General features: G+C 49.0%; 2 protein-coding genes and 1 long non-coding RNA gene across 5 annotated transcripts; 1 reads left to right on the forward strand and 2 right to left on the reverse strand.

Moving 5' to 3' along the window:
* Positions 1 to 1,762: 1,762 nt before the first annotated feature.
* On the reverse strand, positions 1,763 to 21,109 carry LOC104012847 (putative P2Y purinoceptor 10). Of its 3 annotated transcripts, XM_087749172.1 has the most exons (3): positions 21,079 to 21,109; positions 7,787 to 8,202; positions 1,763 to 4,238 (listed from the first exon to the last, which is right to left on the reverse strand). In XM_087749172.1, exon 3 carries the CDS (start codon positions 4,186 to 4,188, stop codon positions 3,073 to 3,075), a length of 1,116 nt encoding a protein of 371 aa, XP_087605298.1. In that variant the 5' UTR covers positions 4,189 to 4,238; positions 7,787 to 8,202; positions 21,079 to 21,109; the 3' UTR covers positions 1,763 to 3,072. The 3 variants fall into 3 exon arrangements, with proteins under 3 accessions (XP_087605298.1, XP_009463531.1, XP_087605299.1); XM_009465256.2 differs by lacking the exon at positions 21,079 to 21,109 and having other exon boundaries at positions 7,787 to 8,387; XM_087749173.1 differs by lacking the exons at positions 7,787 to 8,202; positions 21,079 to 21,109 and adding an exon at positions 5,050 to 6,431.
* On the forward strand, positions 3,757 to 14,121 carry LOC148056756 (uncharacterized). Its single transcript, XR_015702781.1, has 2 exons — positions 3,757 to 3,859; positions 13,715 to 14,121. It is a non-coding gene; the product is annotated as an uncharacterized LOC148056756 (long non-coding RNA).
* LOC104012846 (putative P2Y purinoceptor 10) lies at positions 12,450 to 22,851 on the reverse strand. The gene is made up of 3 exons (XM_087749181.1): positions 22,785 to 22,851; positions 21,079 to 21,862; positions 12,450 to 15,718 (listed from the first exon to the last, which is right to left on the reverse strand). Exon 3 carries the CDS (start codon positions 15,714 to 15,716, stop codon positions 14,682 to 14,684), a length of 1,035 nt encoding a protein of 344 aa, XP_087605307.1. The 5' UTR covers positions 15,717 to 15,718; positions 21,079 to 21,862; positions 22,785 to 22,851; the 3' UTR covers positions 12,450 to 14,681.
* Between the last annotated feature and the right edge of the window lie 1,361 nt (positions 22,852 to 24,212).

Genomic DNA, 24,212 nt, shown 5'->3' on the forward strand with positions numbered 1-24,212 from the left:
GTTATTACTGCCTGGTTTTGTCATGTGAATAAAAGGTTTAACACCCACAGGTAATGGCTTTGAGAAAGAAATCCTGAAAAGCTCTTAATTCACCCTGTCCTCTTTCCCCCACACGTCAGTTCCCAGTGCCTTGCTCTCCCTTCTCTTCAACCTTGAGCTTTTCCCTTGTAAGACCTTAGCTCACACCTTGGCCTCGGCAAAGGAAATCCTCCACGTGGCAGCTTTTTACCGAAACCTTCTTAGGAGCACCACGAAGCCAGGCATCCCCCAGCCCACGCTGACCTGCTGCCCTGCAGGGTACCTGAGCTGCCACTGGTGAAACCCCCTGCTCCTGCATCTCTGCACTGGGGACCAGCAGCGCCCTGTCCGTCTGGCCCCCCCTCGCTGCTGCATCCAGGCAGCAGAGCTCTTTCTGACCCCAAATCCCGGCAGCTTGGGCGCCGGTGCCCAGCCAGGGTGTTTGTGGCAGCGGGTCTTGGTGGGCTGCGATAAAACAGGAGGGCTGGCAGGCATCTCGTGGCCTCCAAAGGGCAGGAAGCACTGGTTTGCACTGGAAAGGGATATTTCCTCAGGGTTGGGTTTGGGTAAAACCCAGCAAAATCCTTGCTATCCTGTGCGTGTAACCCAGAAAGGGATTTTTCTGTTCTATTTCCGATGCGACCTGCGGTGCAGGCAAGCCCAAGGGGCGGCAGGGGCAGCCCGAGTAAGGGCTGCTGCTGTGTCTCTCTGTGACAGGTTAGGAAGAGTTTTTGTTTTGCTTGCTTTCCTGTTTTTTTTTTTTTCTTTTTGGAAGGGGCAAACTGCATTGCAGACATCATAGAAAAGCTGTGCAATCTGAAAACAAACTGGCAAAGTCCCACTGGTAACTGGTGCTACTGGGAAACCTGGAGCTGGCGCTGCCAGTAAGGTCAGAGCCGCAACAGGGGCTTTGTGGTCAGTCAGCAGGACTTATAAATATCCAACTGTGGTTATTGAGGGCTACCTGGATGTCCACCCCAGCTACTCAGGGTTGTACCGTTCCCGAAAGACACTCCCAGGCTAAAACCACGCTCCCAGTTAAGGTGCTGGTGGTGTGACCTGTCCTGTCTGTGGTGGCTGCCCGGGGCCGGCTCTTGCCAGCCACGGCATCGACGAGGTTTTGCTTGGGTTTCCTGTTTTGCCTGTGCACGCTGCTGGGTTTGTGCCACTCTGAAAACTTTTTCCCCCCCAAGCAAACAAGGAACATGTGTCCTTTTGTTGGTTTTTTTGTGTGTGTGAGAGGAGGAGAAGATTTGGGACAGAGCTGCAGGGCAGCTGTTTGCTGCCTGTCTCTGGCATGCTGTGAGTACCAAAGCAAATTCCTCCAGGTTGTCTGGATCTCCCCTCGTCTTTAAGACGAGCCTTGGCAATGTGAGGGTAAGCCACCGCCTGCTCCGTGCTCCCCAGAAATGCTGCATGGGTTGGAAAGGTGCATCCGATTACCGGCAAAGCTGTTTTCTACCAAACCCCCTCTGCCTACGTTTACTTATATAGTTCCTCAAGGGTTTTTTGGCATTGCAGTTGCCAATGCTTTAGCTGTCAAGGAGGAAACCTTGCAGTCCCTGCGCTGGCTGCTGTGCGAGGGGCCGCGGTGGCAACGGGGCCTCTCTGAGCCCCAAACTGGGGTCCCCCCCTTGCAGATTGTGCCGTTGCTTTGAGAGCAGACATGGTGCATAATGAGAATATTTACAAGCACTTAAAATAATACCCGCAATGCCAAAATTTGTGTTGAGATAATTTTATTTCCTCCTGCGTTTGAAGCCTTAAGGATGCACTTGGGTCAGTTTTGTAAACTTTTCTCAGTACCCGGTGGGGGCTGGGACTTTTTCTGGTTTTTAAAGCAAAGCTGAGAGGCTCGGGTAACATAGAATCACAGAACGCTTTGGGATGGAAGGGACCTTTCCAGGCCATCCAGTCCATCCCCCCTGCAACGGGCAGGGACATCTTCAACCAGATCAGGTTGCACAGAGCCCCATCCAGCCTGGCCTTGAATGTTGCCAAGGATGGGGCATCTCTCACCTCTCTGGGCAACCCTTTCCAGTGTTTCACCACCCTCAGCGTGAAATTTTTTTTTTTCTTGATCTGTGACCGCAGGCTTTAGCAAAATGCCAAATAACGCAAGCCTCCTACTAACAACAGAAGAGAGGGCAACACCAGCTGCTAGTCCTCCCTTCTGCAGCTTACCCTGGGTCGCTGCAAGCAGACGTGCCCTGGGAGAGATCCTTCATCCTTCCTCCTCTTTGCTCGTGGCATATCCAGTCACAGTCTGTCTTCCAGGTATTCATCCCCCCATAATCAGTTGAGCATCCTGTAGCTCCTGGGAGCCAGGTGGATTCCCTTGCTCAGTTCTGGGTGCCTTTTTCAATAGCATGAGCTGACCCCAGTTTGTTCGAACCCCCCCCTTTAACACTGATGAGGATATAGATTAATACTCTTTGCTTGATATATGTTGGTAAAGTCATAGTCTTGCAGTCCAGGTTAGGCTAGATTAGGTACAGATGACCGATTATTTTTTTTTTTTTTTTTAAATGGAAAGAGGTTCAGTTTATATGGAGATAATTAACTGTCCTGATCTGGAGCCTCACGTGAGCACGGTCGATGCTGTAAGTCATCATGGGTTGCGGGTAGCTGCGGTCAGGGCTGAAACTCCCCTGGTGCTGCCTCCCCGAGCTGTGCCGAGGCTGAGCCGCCCGCTTACAACTCAGGATTCTGAAGGATTTTCAAAAATGACAAATATGTAGAAGCAGTGAAACAACAGAAATGAGAGGGACCCAAACCTGGCTGCAGTTCAGCACAGGAGAAATACTGGCATCAGCAATGGCTGCTTCAGGTATTTTAATATTAATGTGATGGAGAACATTGTAAGGCAAACAGTCCCCAACAGCGACAACACAACCAGCAAACCTTTTTTTTTTCTTCTTCACTAAAATGTCCTTCTAGGTCAGATCCTGACATCTGTTGCACACAAGGGTAATTCAAGGCTTATTTGGAGACTTAAGGCAATCTTCACTCAAGCTATGAGAAGCACCTACATGGAGAGAAATGGCTTACGCTTCAAGAGATGGACTCCAGCAGAAGCTCGTCGGGTGGCATGGGGGGGATTTCCATGCTGTTTATTCGGCCGAAGAACTTGGTAAAAGACCAAAACTTAAAGCGTGGAAGATGTCTCCTCTTCATATGAATGTCGTGGCCGGTTTCGGTGACAGAGAAGCTGCTCCCGCAGCACGCGAACCGAGCCCGCAGGGCGGCACGGCTGTGGTGCAGCAGCCGGTCCTGGAACTCAGAGGTTGTGAAGTAGTAGAGGACCGGATCCAGGCAGCAGTTGAGGCTCGCCAGGCAGAGGGAGATGGGGTGGAAGCGGAGCGTGCTTCTGTGAAAGGCACAGTCCTGGATAATGTTCTCTATCACCATCATGAAGAAAGGGAAGTTGATGTGGTAGGGGGTGAAGCAGATGAAGAAGACTGCCGCGCACATCAAGACCATGCGCAAAGCCTTCTGCTTCTCGTTGGTGTTTTGCAGCTGCATGGGATCCTCCCGCAGGGACTGCCACATCTTCCAAGTGCAGCAGGCAATGATGCCGAAGGGGATGACAAACCCAAACAGCTCTGCCACTGTCACCAGCGCAATGGATTCTCCCGGGCTCAGCTTCTTCACCGCCAGGTCCGAGAAGCACGTGTCTGTGCTGTTGGACAAGGCTGGGCTCCTCAATACGAGCAGGGGTAAGCACGCCGCCCCGACGAAGAGCCAGATGGCAATGCTGATGCTTGCGTCGTACCGCTGCTTCCAGTCCTTGGCTTTGAAGGGATGGAGGAGGAAGAGGTACCGCTGGATGCTGATGCAGGTGAGGAAGCAAATGCTGGCGTACATGTTGAGGTACTTCAGGTAGAAGCACAGCTGGCAAAGAAAACTTCCAAATGGCCAGGTGTGGTTTATGTAGTAATACATCCGTAAGGGCAGCGAGAGGACGTGAGTCAGGTCGGCTATGGCCAGGTTGATCATGAAGATGATGGCTTTGTTCTTCTTGCTGATGTAGCGGCACAAGACCCACAGGGCAGCGCTGTTGGCCAGGAGGCCGGGGACGAATATGATGGTGTAAGTGGTTGCGTACAGGGTGGACTGGAAGGACATCTGGGGATTGGTACAGTTCCCGGAGGACACGTTGCTCTCCATCTCAGCTGAGTCTCTTCACTCATGGGGCAATTAAGGCGGGTGGAGAGGTTCTGTAGGGAGTCAAAACAGATGCTGTAAAGCCAAAAACTTGCCAGTATTTCCCTACATGGAGTAAATGCACTTCAGTACAGAAGAATAAGTTGCGTGTAGGTACAGTGTGTGTGCGTGCAGGCGTACGTGCAAGATGGTGTTGGGAAGGGTGCAGAGCGAGCCCCTGCTTACAGGCAGCGATCCCAAGCATCTTCCACACAGCTCCTTTCGGATGTGCTCTGCAGGGTTTGTACCCTGCCACCCCTTAAGGCGATGCCACAGTTACAGTCACACTGAGCTCCATAGCATTAATCTCTTTATTCTTAATGCCAGAGAGCTTCTTCAGCTCCCTGGGGTTTTTTCAAGACAGCTCTTATTGCATATAGTTTTCTGTCAAACTCCCACCTCTGATATGCCTATAACCAGTTTTGGTGGGACTGTAAATAAATAGGGACTTCAAATGGATCTAGACACTGTCTTTTTGGATCCATACAGTGGTCTGATGTGAATCGGCAATGAGGGCAATAATTAGCATCGGCAAACGATGGTGCTGGCAGGCAGCCGACCGGAGCAGAGGCCGGTGGGAGAGGTGCAGACAGATCTATCGGAGCTCTGGCTCCAGATTTAAGGCTGGATTTATAAGCTAATAGCTGGCCGAACACACGCCAGTTGCTCTGCCGGTCCTGCTAACTCAATTCCAGCACTCATGGCACATTGTGCAGGCATCGTGTTGTGGCAACAGAAATTATCCTCCAGCAACAGTTCAGGATGTGAAGGAAGATAAATACATCTGTCTTTTAGTTAGAGCAGAAATTCTTTTCATCCATTTACCCATTTCAACTCATCCAGCCAGCGCTGAGGGTATTGGCGGGTCATGGGGAGTTCACAGGTACTCGCGCAGCTCTCTGGAGAGGTGATGGATTTTGCCATTCGTGAGCAGAGCCTGCAGGGAAACGGTCTGCTCTTTCGGGAAGAGGCAATTTAGCAGCAGCAGGTAAAAACCAAGGGCCTGTAGCATTGTCTGCAACAAACCAGTGCAGTTTTCCGCTCGGAAATGGAGCCTGTAGCTGCCTGCAAGGTGTCGGGCAGCCTGCCCTTCCCTTCCAGGTGACCAGAGCCTGATCTGGCAGAGCCCTGAGCACCTCTTGCCATTGCCACTGAGCCCCTCGACAGGGATATTTAATTAAGAAGCAGCCAGTCCTGCTGTTTCTCACAGCCCTGAGCCTGGCGTTTCCCACAGGGACGGATTTCTGAAAGCTAATTGCCCGCAGCGAGGACCAGGCTTCTGCGCAGAGCTCAGCATCGCTTCGAGGTGCGGGGTGAAGGCTCCCCTACCCTGCTCCTCCTCACCTAGGCAGCTCTTCAGAGAGGTCGTCACGTTTTCAGTTTCAGGAGGAAGGTTATATGTTTATATACGTATAAAATATAGCCAGCAGCCTCTCGGCTAGCTGCCTCCCACCTGCACCTCTGATGCAAGGAGGGTCGGTGCATTTACCTGTGTTTCTGTGCATGTGTGGTGCTTACACCCTGCGTTCTGACCTGAGCCCTTGCCGAACTGCCTTCTCCCACTTGCTGATTTCTCCAGGGTTTGGCTGCAGAAAAGCAAGGCTGCAGTGAAACCCTGGCTGCAGGCGGGCTGCTGGGCTAATGCACTGTTGGGCTGCTGACTGTGCTTGGCCCGGCAGCCCCAGGTCAGAGGTTTCTGGTTTCTCTGCCAGGACAGGGGAGCAGGGACATCTGGCTTGAGGGGACAGCGGGAAAGAAAACCCTTCGGTCCCCGCAGCATCCCCACATGCTCCTCACCTGCCTGAAAACCCACAAGGGGCTCGTGCTCGGCATTGACCCCGCTCTCGGCTGGTGCCCTTTGCACCGAGTCTGTTCAACCCTGGAAAAGTGGTGGCAGGATGCCTTGTCTCCACATCCCAGCAGAAAATAGGGAGGGAAAACTGCCAGAGAGTGTGGGCAGTGCAGCTATTCCCAGCTCTTGTCACGGCCTTCCAGCGACAGAGGTGGCACTTGCTGGTCTGGGCTTGTAAAAAGGATTGTAGAGTGCCCGGCGTCCCTGTCCCACCATCTCCCTGCCATGCGTCTCAGCCCAAATCCTAAGCCTTGTCCCAGCAGAGGTGACCACGGGGAGCCTCCTTGCTGTCTTTCTCCATTTTTTTGGCTTTCCCTAGAAGCCCGGGAGCCCATTTCTGGGCAGGAGGGCTGGCTGTCGCTCCTGCTACCCAACACTTTCAGTTTTTAGGTGACAGTGCTTTGTCAGGGCACCTGGCAGGGAAGTGGTGGGGATCTCCCTGCTGAGCCACCGCTGGTCTGGGTTCAGGCCGGTGCTCATTCACTACAACGCTTCCTGAAAGGGTGGGGGGGGGGGTTGTTTATTATTGTTTTCCAGTTTTCGCCTTCCCTCCTGTCTGCACCTTGCCCCAAGCCCCTCCAGCTGCCCCCATGTTTTGCCCTCCGTGACGGCGGTGTCGGGGCAGAGATGCTCCCGTGGGCTTTGGCAGGGGTTTTGTTCAGCAGCTTTATAAAGCTTGTATGAAATACTCCCTGCCATTCCTTCATTGTTTTCCTACTTCATCCGTGCACGGATTTACACATGGGCGGGGGGGGGGGGGGGGCGCTTTTTTTAAGTCGTAAAGCTGAGTTTTATCCAACTGCATCCTGAAATCACAGAGGGGAGACTGGTACCGCTGCCAGAGGGGTAAGACAACTGGTTGTGGATGTAGCACTGCAATTCGTTAAACATCAAGTAACTTTGCGACTAATTAGGAGGTTAAGGCAGCTATTTAAACACCCGTGTTTCTTTTTTTGAGTATGTTAGCAGTATCTGTTCCTGGATGCGTATGTGGCTGTCATGATTGGAAATCGCCTGGCTACTCTGAATCACCCTGCGCCCCACCCAGCCCTACACTGCGTTTACTACTCCCAGATTCACTGGCAAACTCACCCTCATCTTTTCCGTGGGTTGGTTGGCCAAACCCAGCTAAAGCTGCGCCCCAGGGGCGGCTGGGGAGAGGCTTTGGGGGCCCCGGAGCTGGGGGGCAGCCGGGGGCTGGGGCAGCGCTGCCTCCCTTCAACCCTGCTCAAGCCTGGGATGCTGGAGGGAAAAGCAGCCTAGGAAAAAAGAAAAAAATCCACTTTTGGCTTGAAATAAGCTCCTGATTCCGAAGTAGTGGAGGCTTGCCGGCACTTGTGTTTTAAGCAATAATTTTGTTTGTCTAATCCAGGCACTAATAGGAAAAATATAAACAGAGCTGATCAGTTATGGCAGCTTCTGTCAGTAACAACAAAATTGCAGTATTTTGGGTAAAACAGGCTTTCCCCGCGTTCTGCCGCACACAGCAGCCTGCTCGGATGCTCCGAGCTCTGCTCACCCAGCCCTCGGAGCCAAGCGAGACAGAAAAACGGGGGTACGGTCAGAAGCTGCTGAGGATGTTGCACAAGCTTCTGCCTGATAAGATCTCTCGATGAAGAACTAAAAAAAAAAAAAAAAAGTGACAGCGCTGCTCAAAACTGCGACAGTTTCAGTCTATGGAAGAAAACACGCAGCAGAAACCACGCTTACCTTGCCGCGACTCCCATCCTTCGGGGGGATGATATCCATGCTAGAGAGCAGGAGGAGCGAGCTTTCTGCTTTTATTTCCTCCCAATTTTCGCAGCAATCCCAGCCCCATCGACTCCTCGTTAAACTTCCACATCTTTTCGGAGCACTGGAATGCTGCCAGCATCTGCAGCCCAGTACAGTGGCTGCAGACCAGGAAATCCTGTATTTTCTTTCTCTTCGCCACACAAAACGTGTACAGCTAATGACGTTAAAACAACTGGGAGGCGATGACGTTTGATCCAGCTGCTGTGCCACAGAGACCTCAGGCACAGATTTCTCTCCTCCTTTTTGCACAGAAGTTGTGTTCGGTGCCAGTGTCCTTCGGTCGAGCTGCTTCTGCTTTTATGCACGGTTGCTTGCCATTTGCTTGCTAAAAGCTATAAAATACAGAAGCAAAAATTGTCCAATAAGTGCTCGCTAAAGTAAAACTGAAAACTCTGCCAGTGTAAGTTACTGGAAGGTAATAATTTTCTTTCATTTTCTTGGAAGTTTGGTTAGCCTCAGACTATCAAGGCTGTAGGCTAAAGCTAAGGGTTTGGACTTTATTTCGGAAATAATATGATGGTTGAAGGTGGCGATTTTCCCAAAATACTGTTGTTTTAAAAAAAAAACAACACATAATATGCATTATTCCCAATTTCTTTTTTTTTCTTTTTGCCTCCTTTAATTCCTTTCCCCTATATATATATATATATATATGCATATATATATATATAATTTTTAGGGTTTTTTTACTGCCTGCTAAGCATGACCATCTTCTTTCTGAATTGCTGAAAACCGGCAGGCATATATTGTAGCGTAACTTCTTATGAGCTGCCTCATTTCCAGCTGAACAGTTTTACTTGATACACAGCATCACATCTTACGGCCCAGGGCTTGCGAAGATAATATGGCTGTTGGCACCTTTCCCTTTCTTACTGTAAGTAATGTATAAATAGAACTATTCTTGCTGTATTCGTGTATTTTCTGTAATTGGTCCTGTGACCCTGCAAAATTCACAGAAATATAACTGTGGAAGAGAAATGAAAGAAGGAAGCTGTTATAACTCTTAATTGTAGAATAAGCCACCAGCTCAGGGTCTGGGATCAAGCGTGCATCTTTCCCCACGGCATCCGAGCCCACCGGCTCTGCCGGCTGTGCCATTGCCAGGGCTTCTCCGTGCTGGCAGCGATGCCAGCTGCGGGGACCTGCGTGCACCCCCGTGCCGTGGAGTGGTGCTTCACGGCAGTGGCGTGGAGAAGGGAGAAGAGGATCCTTGACCTGAAGTGTCCTGTGGTCAGCGGAGATGCAGTTACTGAAATCCCTTGGTCAACATCCTCATGAAGGCAAAGGCAAGAGCAGTTTGTAGACAGTTTATATACCAGCCTTTATAGACATATCTGTGGGCTGCTTCATTACCATTTGCTTATCCATCATGTAAACGTAGCCTGATAGCAACCTGTGAAGCCCCGTTGGTTCTCATCTCAGCTGAGAGCAACGTGATTTGGAAGGTGCAAGAGCTGTTCATCATTCCAGATTTTCATCTTGTGCACCTTTTTCAGCAGCTGATGCTGATCCTTGGAAGAAAGAACAGTGCTGGTGTATTTGCAAAACATTCATAGATTCGCAGAAGGGAGGCTGGCACTGTGCCCCGTCCCTCTCCAGAGGTTAAGGGTTTATCCCAAAGCGAAGTGGCTGTTTTATCAGGATATCCTGCCTGGGACACCCTCCCAGCACACATCCAGCACAGTATCCAGCCATCTCTCAGCCCTATTTTTAGGGACGTGTTTACGGCAGGGCTGCTGGGGAAGGGGAGGTCAGTGGATGTCAGACCATAGTGAGGGTCAGGCTCCCACCTCGGGCTCATAACCACGTCGAGTCCTTCCTCTGCTCATCGGCTTTTTGGAGTACTTTTACAGAAGACCACAACCTTCCTGGTCGTGAAAGGCTGATGGATTGACAAGCCTCGAGCCTTTTCCTTCAACATATACTAACCAACCTCTCCGTCCTTCTTTCAACTGCATGCATATTTTTGTTTAGCATTTCTGCTCTTTTGTCTCATTACCAATACTAAACATGCATTTTACGCTACGCAATGTTATACTTTCAAAGGCAGAAGACACAAAGGAATTTTTAAATAACTGTGAGACTTTATCTGAGGCCTCCAGATAAAGGTCGTCTTCGCCTTTAGCCTGGTATCCTGTGGGCGGAAGGCCAAATGCATATGATCAGCACCTCTTTAAGCGCTCAGCATTTAGAAATATCTGACAGGATGCACCTGAAGGATGTATGAAAAACAGTGGGCCATTCAGGAGGAGGAGGTCTTGTTTACACAAAGCAACTCACCCTTGTGCAGAGACTTGCTACGGCTTGACCAGAGCCGTCGGCACATGGCCCGTGGGGCTGGGTGCGTCCCTGGTGCCCTGCGGCACACGGTCCTCCTCGCCCCTGCACCGTGGCCTCTACAGGGGCAGCATTTTTAGGAAGCTTTGATTTATTTTACAGCAAATAATTGTTGCTTACTCCCTAGCTTTTTGGGCTAAGCCCTTGTGTAATCCACGGACCCAGTATTTTTGGTCAAAATGCACCAGTCATAGCCCTGAAATCTGTTAAATGCAATGAAGGGTTTTCATATTTTTGAGCTGGCTTCTAGTTGTTGAGATGTTGTCCTGCATTTACAGCTTATTTTGTTTTTCCTCTGCGCAGAGACCTGGTAATTTCATTTAAGGAAAGAAAATGAAGCTGAGGTACTTGCAAGATCCTGCAGCTCAGAACCTGAGCCTGCAGAAAGGCATTAATTCCCATGGGCTTTCTTTACAAATATGTTTGCTGCCAAGCACGGGAGGGCCCTTTCTCAAGAAGGAGAGGACTTACCAGACCTCTGATACCAGTTAAGATGGGGTGGCCATTTGCTGGCACTGCAGAGAAACACATTTTCTTTTGGTAACGGGTGAACGGCTCACGTGCTAGAGAAGGAGGATACCTCATGCCCTGGTTTTGCCCAGGGCTGTGCCACTGGGGGACGTGCACCACTGTCGGTGCGGGTGGCCTGGGGACCTCCCCGTGTTTCCACCCAGAGCGGTTCCCTTTGGGGTGAGGCTTAATGCAGGGTTGCTCCAGCACCAGGTGCCAGTGGAGCCCTTCAGATCCATCCTTCACAAACCTGCGTAGCTGTACCCAGCCTCTTGATTCAGGTAACTTCTGCCTTTCCGTGGCATCTCTGTTGAAAGGCTTTTTTTGTGTGTCTGCCCAAGAAGGATGAAGATGTCTTCTTTCTATAGCTGGTGAGTCTGGGCAGTGGGGCCAGCACAAGAGATAATCCAGGAGCAACATAATGAAATTATATTTCCTCTCGTCAAAATAATAAACATGGTTTATGGTCACAGGAAAGGGGGTGAATTACAGGAACCGGAGCTGGGCACGTTGTGCCTTTGAAAGTGTGAGAGCACTGGCAGGCAAAGGCAGCACCTGCAGCCCCAGGTCTTGTGTCGGATCCCGCACCTCCCAGCCATGAAGGCAGCCAAAATAATGTCCTCCTTGACAGTAACGCTGGATTTGTCTGTTCATCTCTTGAGAGGCACTGCTGAGGTTTTGGAAGACTTGAACTAAAGGCTTTGAGTTTCACATATGGCTTTGTGGAGGCCAAACTGACGGTCTTTGACTTTCTACGTGCTTTCAGAAAATTACAGGTTTTCCTTGATCTCTTTTACTTTGTTGCTCTCTAGGCTAGCTCACCATCATGACCATCTTGGCTAACTTTCTGTTGTGGTTTAACCCCATCCGGCAACTAAGCACCACACAGCTGATCTCACTCTATCCCAGCCAAAACCAGTATGCTTTCCCACACACCAGAAGAGACCATTAGACCAAGTTGTCTAAGCTCCTGCACATCAAAGTGGTGTGACTTGAAAGGCTGAAAGTGTTGGGCGTGTGACTTCTCCTGACAGGCTAGGGCTGAGTATGTGAAAGACCATTTTGGGGGGTCTAAGGGAGTTCAGGGGGGAGTGAGACAGGAAGGTGGGGGGAGATTGTGAGCAGCGAGTTCTTGGGGATGCCATCGTGGTGACGGGGAATGTTACCCCTCATGGAGCCACCAAATTCCTCGTTAAGGTTAAGGGTGGGAGAGCCACCATCACTCTTTGGACATTCAGGTGCTGGAGCAGGTATTCCCCTGCCGGGTCCACATTATAACTTTCAGTACTTGTGGGACAATAAATACCAATTTCTGCTTTACCAATCTCATCATAGATAATGTGAGTGCTTTTTTAAGCCGTATAGATTTGGATCTGCAAAATGACTGTTGGATGAGATATAGAGAGATGGTTTCTGTGGTCTTGTCTGCATGTAAGGATGATAGCGATAGCTCCTCCTCATTCAGTCACGCACCACTCACAGCACAGCTATTCCCACAGAGGACCTTTCTCTCCCCAAAATACCTCTAAATCCAACGTAAGTGTTGTAGTGTAAAAAAACCCAACAAATGAACAGTCATATTAGAACGGGGTGAAAACCTTTCTGTAGACAAGCAAGCAATCTGCTTAAGAATAACAGAAGTTGATGTGCTCCATCACTTGAACTCTTTGATTCAAGGAGGAGCTGATCCCATTCAGTTTTCTAGGTATAAGTGATAACTATGAAACTCAGCTTATGTTTGCAAAAATGCGTTTATTTTTTAAGCATCAATTTTTTTGGAAATAAAAATGTAGGACAAGCTACATAATTACCATAACAGTGCCTTCAGCTTGTTTTCACCTGATAAATGGAGAATTCTATGAGAGAAATCACAGTAAACAGCTCCCAGACACATGCTAGCTGATCAAGGTCCACAAAAATCCTCAAAACAAGCGTTGAAACTAAAGTCTCCTTCACTGACAATATTATACAGTGTCTAGCTTATGAGAAAACTGCTGAATTGACAAAAAATTCACGATGCAGGCTTAACTGTGTACCTGAGCATCAACCTCTGCTCACGTTTTTAAGGGGACCACTTGCAGTGTGTAAACACATGTCCCTGTCATTGGCATAATGAACTGCCGGGTAAATCGGAGAAAACGTTTCCCTTGACTTCAGTGGGAGATGGGCTGTTTGCCTACTCTGCAGCTTTCTCACCAGAAGCCTGCAATAATACTCCCTCTGTAAGAGTTACTTCCTTCAGATAGTCATATTTTGGTGTTTTCACTTATCTATGTGTAAGATTAAGTTCATCGTACTGTGGCCCATAATCATCTCCTCACAAATGGGAGGAGACCTACAAGAGCCTATTGTATTTATTCAGTAAGCCTTTCAGAGGAACTCCAGTGTAATGGTTATTTAAACATGGCTATTGTTTGCTTTTTCCCATTTTATTGTAAAACAGTCAAGTGGAAAAACATAATATGCAGAAAATTTTTGGCTGAGTTAAAATGTAATTAAGTGGAATTGAGTAGTTAGATTTAAAATATACTTAGCAAGTCTTTCTGGTACTTCTATTTTTGTAGCAACGTGTAAGATGCTGGCACTGGTGCTTATTAGGAATTGTGCACATTCCCTTTGAAAAAACACAGGTGTTCAAAAGCAGTAAATCAGTGCCTGTGTTCAGCCAAACCAGTCCCCAGGTATCATGAGGATACCCTTGAAGCTACACAAAGTGGGTGAACTTGGCCGAAGAGCTGTTGCTAATTTAAAATAAGGGGTAAAATGGCATCCTTTCTTGTCACTGCTTTTCATATCTTCACAGCTGATGAAGTTATAAAAATGTAAACATTATGATCATGAGAGGAGCTGGTGTAAAAAATCACAATGAATGATTTACTTAAGAAATTAGCCTATGCTCAATTAGTGGAATCACCTTCACAAGGACACCTCTCTTTTTAAAAAGCTGTGCCAATTGAACCTATTGAGCAGAGATTTCATGGGGTGGATCCGTTGCAGGTACCTCTGAGGTGAAGAAGCCACATGCAGAAGAAAGCGAGGACCTGAACGGTACCAAAAGCATCATCAAATCCACCTGCGCCAATACTGAGTCCGGCTGCGCCCAACCCATGGCACGCTCCCGGTGGTCCTGCCCCTCGGGGTCCAAAGACAAAGGCCTCGTGCTGATGCCCCCCTTACCCCTGGGGGCAGCTCGGAGGGGAAGAAAGTCACTCGGAGCAAGGGAAGGTCCCACTTTCAGGAGTGTTCGAGGAGCCGTCGGGAGAATTTGTCCTGCAGAGCGTCTTGCACCAGTTGTAGGTGCAAGTTATGGGATGCGTCAGCAATTAAGGAATAAACTTCGAGTTGGGTGAGGAGGAAATAACGAATGAGATCGGAAGGGAGCGCGCGGGGAAGGTGAAGCAGAGGTAAGTGTGGTGAGCAGTGGGATGCACTCAAAGCCGGGGCTGCTGTGCTGAAGCAAGCTGCCAGCCTTCACACGCCTGCAGCCCCAAGTGTGGAGACCAAAACTGCCATTTATTGTTACTAGGCATTTTCAGGTTTTGTATGTTGTTGTGTGTTTTTAGCAGAGAAGACACTTCAGCGGATGTCAGTGTATGGATGTGGGGTTGTCTTTGGCTTGATCATAGAGCCAGGAGTTGGGAAAACAGATGAAAAGCTCCTGGGATGTTTCCACCAATTCCTAGCAAAAGTTTTGTTGCTCCCTCCTGTATATTTTCTAGTCCAGCTAGGTCAGGCGTGGGTGGCGCAGCGGTAGGTGTCGTCACGCCAGTTGGGTGGCTCATCAGTTCCCAACACATCGGTCTTAAACTAAGTTTTATCTTCTATATGTCGAAAGATTTCCACTGCCACAAAACTCCCCTGAATAAACTTGCAGGATCTTCCGCCTGGAGTTGGTAATCGAGTATCACAGAACAGTCCCAGATTTCATATGAAATATCTTCATTCTTTTAAGTTGGGTTTCTTGTCATTCCTTAATTGATGAGGCACTCTCTTTGCTCATGAGCCGACTCCTGATGATCATGCTGCTGTGCCTTGATATCTGGTCCTGAAACTCCGAAGTTGTAAAGAAATACAGGATCGGATCCAAACAGCAGTCCAGACTCGCAAGACTTAAGCAAAAGGGCTGGGTGTAGAGCGTGATGGCACTCACGAAGCAGTCTGTAATGACTTTTTCTTTCACCAACATGTAGAAAAAGAAGTTGATGTGGTATGGTGCGAAACACACGCAGAACACGATGGCACACATGGAAACCATCCTTAAAGCCTTCCGCCTCTCGCTGCTGTTTTGCAGCGGTATCTGGAAGCCCCGAAGAGAGTCTTTTGTTTTCCAAGTACAGAATAAAATAATGATGAGTGGGCCGATGAACCCAAAGAGCTCTGCCGTGCCTGTCATCAGCACGGTGGCCGCCTTGCTGTCGATCTGCCGGACTTGGAGGTCTGCAAAGCAGGTATTGGTGGTATTCGTGGTATTATTGGACATGCTGTAGCTGCGCATGATGGGGAACGGCAAGCACGCCACCCCAACGACGAGCCACACCATGCTGCTGATGGCTACGTCATACCGCCGCTTCCAGTCCTTGGCTTTGAACGGCTGATACAGGAAGAAATACCTCTGAATGCTGATGCAGGTGAGGAAACAAATGCTGGCGTACATGTTGAGGTACTTCAGGTAGAAACACCATAAGCAAAGGAATCTCCCAAAAGGCCAAGTGGAGTTAATATAATAGTATATTCGCAGTGGCAGTGAGAGGACGTGAGCCAGGTCGGCCATGGCCAGGTTGATCATGAAAATGACGGCTTTGTTCTTCTTGCTGATGAGGCGGCACAGGACCCATAAGGCAGTGCTGTTTGCCAGGAGGCCGGGGATGAATATGATGGTGTAAGTGGTTGCGTACAGGCTGTTTTTGAATGTTATATTGTGACTGGAGCAGGTCTGGTTGCTCTGTGTCATGACTGGGCTGCTGGAAACATCTGTCGTGGTATAGGGTGGGTGGTTCATTCCTGTAGAGAACAAAAACAGGGGCTGTAAAGGCAAAGGCAGTGCAAGAGTTGTCGCTATTCACATTTGCATTTCCTATCTGACTACTCAGTACAAAGTAGAGGTTTGGAAATGTCTTCTGTACAAAACATCCTGCTATCTTCTTCAAAGCTGCCCTTTCAGAGGTCTCCCACTTTTCAGGCAGAGGTGGGGGACCAATCCTGTTGTGGCAGCCCCCTTGCTGGGCTGTCCGGGTGCCATAAGCAGGGGTGAAGCTGCGCCATACTGCTAATAGAGGAGCAGGAGAAGCTGCCTGTCCTTTTGGCAGCTCAAGGCCATCTGGGGTTTGGTGTCTGGGTAGCAGGGTAGGAATACATGGAAGAAAGGTGTGCCATAGCCCACCTTCTGCATGTGAGCAACCACATGGCTCAGCGATCAAAACGTGGGTGCCAGCCACTGAATCATACCTGCTGTTAAGTTGTATGCTAGGCATTGCGTGGGTGGCATGTCTCCTGACCCCATCAGTGGACCTCATGGACACTCCTTCTCTGGCATGATGAGGACAGACCACATGGAAAAGGGTAGCAGGGGATGGGCTTGAGAAGTTTGACTGTTGTAAGTGCAGCCAGTGCTCTTGAAGTGTGCTGCCATGTATTTAAGCTAATGTAACAAGCAGAGACCTAATCAGGTCACCAACTTCCATTTCTTATCACCCTAGCAGCCTCTGTTGAACACTTTTTTCCATCAGATAATTTTATTTTTAGATGGTTCCAATTTCTGGCTCTCCTTTGATTCAGATGAGTAGGGATAGCGAAATGTCACACGTTGAATTTGTTGGGCCATCTTTTTTTTTGTCAGCTTTTGTAACTGGGACTTGTCATCAGTAAGGCAACACAGGCAGGAGGAGTTTGGTTTTATCGGGTATTTCCCCATAGGGTTATAATTCTCATTACAGCGATTCCCTCCTGTGTCTAATACAATGGTTAAAATTGAATATCAGCTTCCTATTTCATGTAGCGTTGCAGACACTGATTCATTCCTTCTGACTCATTTCCTGCACCGCTGGCAAGGGCCATTTGCCAGAAAAAGTGTCTCTGTAGGTAGATATTAGTAACTCGTACCCTGTTACTAATGGTTTTTTTCCTTCATGTTACAAAAAAAGAGCAGTGTTCAGAGCTCTCAAGTGACAAAGAACAGAAATAGCTGTTTTTTCAGCTTGCTAATCATTGTGGTACTTGGACTTGGCAGTTCGTACAGGCACTGTTCAAGGCTGCTATGGAAGGGCTGTAACTCAGGCCCCAGAAATGCCCAGACGTAGCAAGGTCCCAGCATGGGACACGGGCCACCCTCACCGTGGGTACAGTGGCTCTGGCTGACGCTGACGGTGAGCAGGGCCACTTAACCACGGCTCCTGCGAGCTCCCTAAACAGATGCTGCTGCCAAATTTCTTGCTTTTCTTTTTAAACTTGTCTTTCATTTTCTCACACTCTTCAAAAAGAAAAATCTGCATGTTTATCTCCTGAACCACCCTCAGCTTTAGCAACTGGGCTACATCCTTCAGTTACACCAAACTTCAAAGAAATGGTGCGGTTGAGAAACCCTGTATCTAATCCTGCTCCTTCACAAAGATGGCACGAGTACCCTGACGCCAGGCACCCCAGAGCACACCTCCCAGCCTGGTTTTGTCCCTCCGGGGCAATCCCTCCAGTCTGCAGTTCGCTCCCAGTAACCCTTGCCCCAAGGCAGCTCTGGGACAAGAGGCTCCCCTCTGTGGTGGGGTGTCCCCAGCTGCCCCCATCCCAGGACACCACAGCCTTGCTCCTGTCACAAGGCCAGAACATGTCCATGAGGAGGGAAGGGGGCTCAAAAGGTGCTGGAAACGAGGGGGAAAGATGCATCTGGCCCATGGCCTTATTTCCACTGGTCTGAGAAGCAACATTGGAGGCCTCCTTTCTGGTTCTCCTTAGGACACTGAGACAGTGGACAGGGCATGGAGCTGAGCACCGGGGTGTTCACTCAGAGCGGTAAATTTGGGTTAGATCCCATTTCTTGCTGTGAATTTCTGGTGCTCAGGGTGGTTGCGATCTCTTTCCACCTGGTTCACCTGGACCTCTAGCTGGACAGGCTGTCTGCTGCCCTTGCCTCCCATAAGAGCACTGCTCACTGCACCCAACTCCTCTCCCTTCGGGTGACCTCCCACTTTGCCAAGAAGTCATTAAAGAGCCACCTTCACAGTCACTGGCTGCCTTCCTTTGGATGTCAGGGTTAGGCGGACTGGCTGGCGCCTCTCCAAAAACATGAGTGCTGGATGGCCATTGAAACCATGGAGGATTAGGTACACTTGCAGTGTGTTCTACTTTAAGGACGCGCTTATATTTAAATGCTGGCCAATGAACGCCTGTTCTTCAGTTCCAATGAGTCATAACAGTTTGCTTATTGAGGTCTCTAGATACAGTTGGCCCTTATTTACATTTCATGTGACAGCTAAGGACCAGACCGCAATGTCAGCAATCAGAATAATCAAGTTCAGGCTGCTGACTCAAACTGACCTCTGAATGGAGCAATTTAGGGTAAACCGATGAGTCCAGGACATGCCTGCCGTACCGCGAGGGTGATGCTGAGTGCACACGCTCCATACCAGAATTCAGCCTTCACTTTCTGATTGCAGCAAACTGTGCCCAGGCATACAGACGAGCAGAGGGCTGGGCTGCAAGGGCTGCAGCACGCCTGAGACCATGGTGGAGCCCACAGCACGGAGGGGTTCCCCCTCGGCCTTCATCTTCATCTGCTAATTGTCCACAAGGTGTCAGAGTTAATCAAGATTTCATTTCTTTGCTCTCCTCTTTAAGGTATCCTTCTAACCCCCAAGGGAGTAGGGCTGTCTGAGCAGGAGGCAGAGGCGGTGGTGTGACTGTGTTCTCGTGAGTTTGTGTTGCTATCTTCTAGGGCGATCCCAAATTGAAAAACTCTTGTGTTGCTGAATAACTGATATTGGGAAAAAAAAGTGCTGCCAGGAGTCGTCCTCATATTGCTGGTATTTACAGGTAGAAGAGTCCTGAAAAGCTGCACTTTGATGGAGACCAGGGAGCTGCTTTGAGCCTTGGAGCCAAAAGGTTATAAAACCCAACCTGTGGAAATGCAGGTGATGTCCCATCCCCACCCCCCGAGCAAATGTAACACGGTGATTGATGAACAGGAGCCATGCGGCCCATGGGGTGAGGAAACGCCTCTCCTTTGCCTTCAGTGAGCTCAGGGTCGGGCCGTTTACAGTGAAGTGGACTGAGCAGGGTGACCTGGCTGGCAGTGCAACAGCATTCACACAATTAACATATCCATGGGTGATGCCTGCTGGCTCATCAGAACAGGGCACTTTCTGAGAGTGAAGGACTTCATTACAAAGTCATAAAAATATAATGAGGCTACACCACCTCTTTAGACAAAATGCACCCAAGCACATGCACAAGGGACTACAAACCAATTACATTTCTGCCCTTCCTCCCACTTCTCTCCTTCAGATTGAAGCTTAATCCTACACTGTCCCCTTATCTTCCCACCTGTGCAGAAAAGCAGACACACAGAGACACCACTGAAGCTCGGTCTGAAATTGGGTCTCCAAAGCTGTTAAGAAAGCAAAGTCGTTTGCTGCATGCTGTGTGTACAGCAAAGGCAGAAGGCTGAAAAGCTCCATCAGATTTTATCGACACTTACTGACATACTGCAGGGAGACTGCTCCGACTAAAACATTGTTTTCAGAATAAGAAATTTTAAAAAAATGGTAGTAAATAATTGCACTGTTATCTAACTACTGTTTTTTACATTTTAATTAAAGTCTGTATTTCTGAGGCTGTTGCAATAAGGGCATAATTAATTGTGGACATTATTACTTGTAGCTGGACGTTTAGAAACTAAATGTGGCATTTCCAGGAAAAAGATGTTCATCTTGATAGGACTGAGGAGCACAGGAATGTCATTCCAGAGTCCTGGATCTTTCTGGCATGCCCATCAGCAGACGGGTTGATTGATTTGATTAAGACACAAATGCCTCTACACTCTGCCCTCATTGCATGGCCATGAACATCTCATGCTATTGCACTCGCGCTTCAGTATGAAACCTCCGCAGTCAGAAGTGGAAAGTCCTACAGTTAAGGGTACTTTTTCTGGTTTTCTTCTTCCACAAAAAAGAGCAGATCTGGGTTGTCTGATCTGTTGTGATGAGATGTTTTGGTTTTGCAACACTAGTCTAATTCTCGCTTCTGCAGCTCCGGCAGCTGAAGCAGCAGGGCATGCAGAGGCAGCAGGACGCCGGCAGCCCCGCTGGAGCGCTTGCTCCAGGCTGGGCGAGGGCTGTCCCGTGGATGGGCTTCCATCATGGATGCAATTCCCGTGGCTGGTGATGTTTGCACCGGAGCCGAGGTCCCAGCACTTTCACTTGACACGAGAAAACATGCCCTTGAGCAAAAATCACACTCTTACTTCACACATCCTACTGCTCCAGCCTGCTGCTGAAGGCCTCTCCTACATGAATCTGCGCCAAGCCAGATTTGACATACTGACTCACCTTCGGTGCGATTCCCTTTTGATTTACTTCAAGAAATTTCAGATTCAGGGGCCACCCACTACAAATCCTGTCTATAATTGCCAAAGTGCATATGTGCTATATCGCTGTGCTCCCGTCAGAGCTGAGCTGCAGGTGCAAATAAACGCAAACCCATCAGTAAACCGCCTTTTGCAAAGTACAGTTTAAAAGCGTCAGTCCATGAAGTAAGTTAAGTTTTAATCCAGACCAGTGACTGCAGTCTGAATTATGAATTAAAACTGCCTCGGGATTCTCATTAACAGAAACAAGTCCAAGGAAGCTTGCTGGTTTTTTCATAGCGGCCCCCTGACTAATGTTACTTGCCTACTGTTGCAATTGGGTCAAAAAGCATTGGATGGCACAAAGACAGGCAGCATGTAGATTTTTTTAATGGTAAAATAAATCACCGTTAGAAAAAACAGATTTGCAAGTTTCCCGTACTGTCCAGTATGATTTTAAAATAAAAGATATTCCCTGAGAAATCAGGCAAAAGAAAGAAATTGTGCCTAGTAAAGATGCTGGAGAACAGTTGGAGAACTGCTAACTGCCCATGCTGTAACATTTTGCTTTCTCTAGCAACAGCAACTTCATGCAGCCGCCGTTTCAACTCCTCCATGTGTTCATACAGAGGATTGGCGCGCAAGGAGGGCTGCTGTTTTTTCAAGACCCGAAGCACCACAAATTTCCTCCTGGCAAGAGCCAACCCCTACGAAAAAGCCCGAGGATCGCAACATTTTCATAGGGAACAGCTTAGGCTCATTAACGGTGGTTCTAGATCGCAAAGAGAGAGCTTAAAAGCAGCCTTACCTTTTCAGGCAGACGCCCAGCTAAGAGCACCCGTGCCGTCAGGAGGAAGTGGAGTGTCTTGGCTGCACCGCACCAGCCTTGTTTACATGTGCGCTGCGACCTGAATGACATCACGGGGTGCTGCAAGGTGCTGCTTTGCCTGCGGCTCCGTGCCGGGGCTGCCGCTGCGGCGGGCGCCTGGCTCGCAGCCCCTGCCTGCTTTTGTGGCACTCGCTTGCTCGGCTCCCAGCTCTGCCGAGCTGAGTCCCAGCCAGGTGTACGCACGGTTGGCCCAAAATCGGGTTCGTGTGTCTTCGTCCTCGGTGTTTTCTCTCCCGCTGCTCCGCTGGGGTGGCTCGGCACCCCTCGGGCGGCTGCGGGACGGGGTTCCGAGTGGATGCTGCTCTGTGCAGGGCACCCCTTCCTCCTCTCCCACTCTTCCTCCCCTCCAAGCGCAGCTCCGAGCTGACCATGGAAACACTCCCGAGGTTTCTGCTTGCTCCCGCCTGGGAAGGTCAGCGTTGCTCTCGCCAGCTGATGGCGGGGCTGTAGCCCATCATTGCCGTGTGTGAGCCCCGGCCGGCGCTTGCTCTGTTTCACCTAGCGCTAACTCCTCTTGCTGATGAAGTCCAACTTCCCAATGGCTTTTTATAGCGCTGCTGTGAGCCTTGCCTGACATTTCTCTTGAACTAAGTGAGCAGGCAGCTCAGTTTACACTTGCCGGAGTTTGCTGCCAGCAATGTCAAACGGTGGCACTTCTTAGGTTGTTTCAAGCAATGGCGTGAAATCCAGCCTCACCCTTATCCTGGGGAGTAAATGCATTAGTGAGGCTAGGGCTTTACCCACTTAGAGGATCTAATTGTTTGGATTTTCAGAAAGCCACCAGGAACCTGCCCTGCTTTGCCTCGCCGGTACCGGCCTCTGGCTTGCAGCACACGACTGTCCCTGTAGCTCAGCAGTTAAACTCTCTGCTGGGCTGTGCTTTAAGAGTGTGAAGTGGAACATCACTGCACCTTCTACCTGACTAGGGTATAACGTAGATGTCGATGTCTGACTGCTCAGAAACCCAGAACTAATGGTTTCGAGTCAAATAAGAACGCCCCACAACGAACACCCCCTGTAATGCAGTGCCGTGCTTTACAGATGCTCCCGTTTCCATGAATTGTCAAAAGAGGTTGGTAGAAGTTGGGAGACTGTCAGATGTTTATTTTTAAATTATTTGTATGGGCTTCATGAAAAGCAATAGTGGGCTTTTGGCCGATGTTGCAGTGTTTATCAGTACATCCTGTTTAGCCGACTTTTTAGGTTGTTCATCAGCAATGGGAACATATTTGCTGGAATTTATCCAATCGCAAAGTTGTTTTTACCATTAAATCACCGCACGATACTCTGCAGCCCGGCAAGCTAAGCAGAGCCTCATTTGGGACCAGCAATTCAGAAACAGTTCACTGATTGACCCGACTAGCATTTGTGGAAAACAAACATCATTAACTCTTCTGCAGATGCTCTCTTGTCTGCATGAACTTGAATCTATAACGCTTTCGTCCCTCACTCAGTTGTCACTAATAGACCTGGCTGATTTGAGCAAAAGCCACAGTCTTTGCAGAAAGGAGAGGTGAAGTTAATCGCGGCTGCACTTGTACGTGTCAGTATGTGAAACACTGCAGTTACAAAAGGAAACTATAACAATAAAAAAGGGTGCTTGTGAAAATACACTGTATACTTACGAACAGGTCTGCTTACAGAAGAGATGCAGCTACTGCTGCTGCTCCGTACTTATGCACAGGAATTGGCCTGGCAGCCTGGTTTAGGGCAGATGGTTATACCAGAAGTGTCGGACCAAGGCAGAGATTGAAAGGCATGAGTCAAAAACCCTGCAGAATAGTTCTGTCGAAGTTCTTCGTGCTTAGATTGACCCAGTTGCAAAGTGGGGATGACATTTTCCTGTCTGGAACTGGGATGTTTGCTGTCTGGACTTCTGTAAGACTCAGCTAGAAGATCACATACATTCAAAAAACTTTTAGGTGACCTGTCCAGTACCGTGCACTCCTGGTACTGGAAGAGGACTATGGTGTAGCCAGCCTGGAGGATTTGGACCTTGCTTGCCAGCGTCGCCTATCAGTTATCCTGCAGGCAAAGGAGCGAGGAAGTGGCTTTTTCTGCTGACAAAACCAAACTTACTCTAGGGATTTTGCAGACAGTTATACTGGTTACAGATGTACTTTCCCTATACATCTATTTGCCCTCATTTTGTAGGTAAAACTTCGATTTGCATAGCATGCCTAAGACTGTTCCCGCCCTTGGTTATTGCTTACCAGAATAATGAGCTTGCCAGAAATATTTGCTGCCATAATTACCTGTATCAGAGGAGAGCTTGGCTCCTACAAAACAGCATGGGCAATAATTCCCGGAGCTCAGGGAAGGGGCTTGACCTCAGCTCTGTTCGTGCGGCTGGGCATCAGGTGCGTGCGGACCTTCCCCGGGGCGGTCTGCAGCACGACTTTGGTGTCCTTCGCTTTAGGAAAGAGAGGCCTGCGCGGAGCAGCGTCCCTGGCAGGAGGCTGCCGAGGCCACGGCAGGCTGCAGAGCCTACCTGCCGGCCTGCGGCTCTAATGGCAGCGGCGGCCGGGACGGCGGCTGCCGCCTTTACGTAACGAATAATTGAGCAATACGCGCTCTCACAGCTTTAATGCAAAAAATAACTCCATATTTGCCTGTTTGTTTGTTAGGAAGCTTGCTTCAACGTGCAAGAGCGAACACGTGTAGAAACATGTTACTGTGCCTTTTTCATGCTTCTGCTTCCTTTCTGAGTTCTTTTCCAAACTCCAAAATTAGGTTGCTGCTACGTGTCCTGCCAGGCAGTAACAGCACCGATGCATTTGAGGTCACAGAATATTTGAAGCAGGTTTTTTTTAGATACGCGTGTTTTCCACATGTACAAGGGAAAGAGTCGCACGAGGAAAAAAATCAATCTCCAATGAAACAACTTACAGCCCTTTAGTGGGAACCAGGGCAAAACCAATTGCATGTCTAAATTATTAGTAGTCTCACTGATATTGTATAATTATTAACATTTGCCTGAAATAAAGACTTAGGGTTAGATTTCATGTCATAACGTGGATAGTGAATTTATTTTGCTGTCAACTCAAGCCTTC

The sequence above is a fragment of the Nipponia nippon genome, unplaced genomic scaffold, assembly GCF_047370975.1.
Source record: "Nipponia nippon isolate SJK-2023a ecotype South Korea unplaced genomic scaffold, ASM4737097v1 scaffold_12, whole genome shotgun sequence".
Classification (NCBI taxonomy): Eukaryota; Metazoa; Chordata; class Aves; order Pelecaniformes; family Threskiornithidae; genus Nipponia; species Nipponia nippon.

Coding starts and splice junctions, on each gene's coding strand:
- LOC104012846 (XM_087749181.1), bottom strand. CDS start 15,716: ATGAACCACCCACCCTATACCACGACAGATGTTTCCAGCAGCCCAGTC.
- LOC104012847 (XM_087749172.1), bottom strand. CDS start 4,188: ATGGAGAGCAACGTGTCCTCCGGGAACTGTACCAATCCCCAGATGTCC.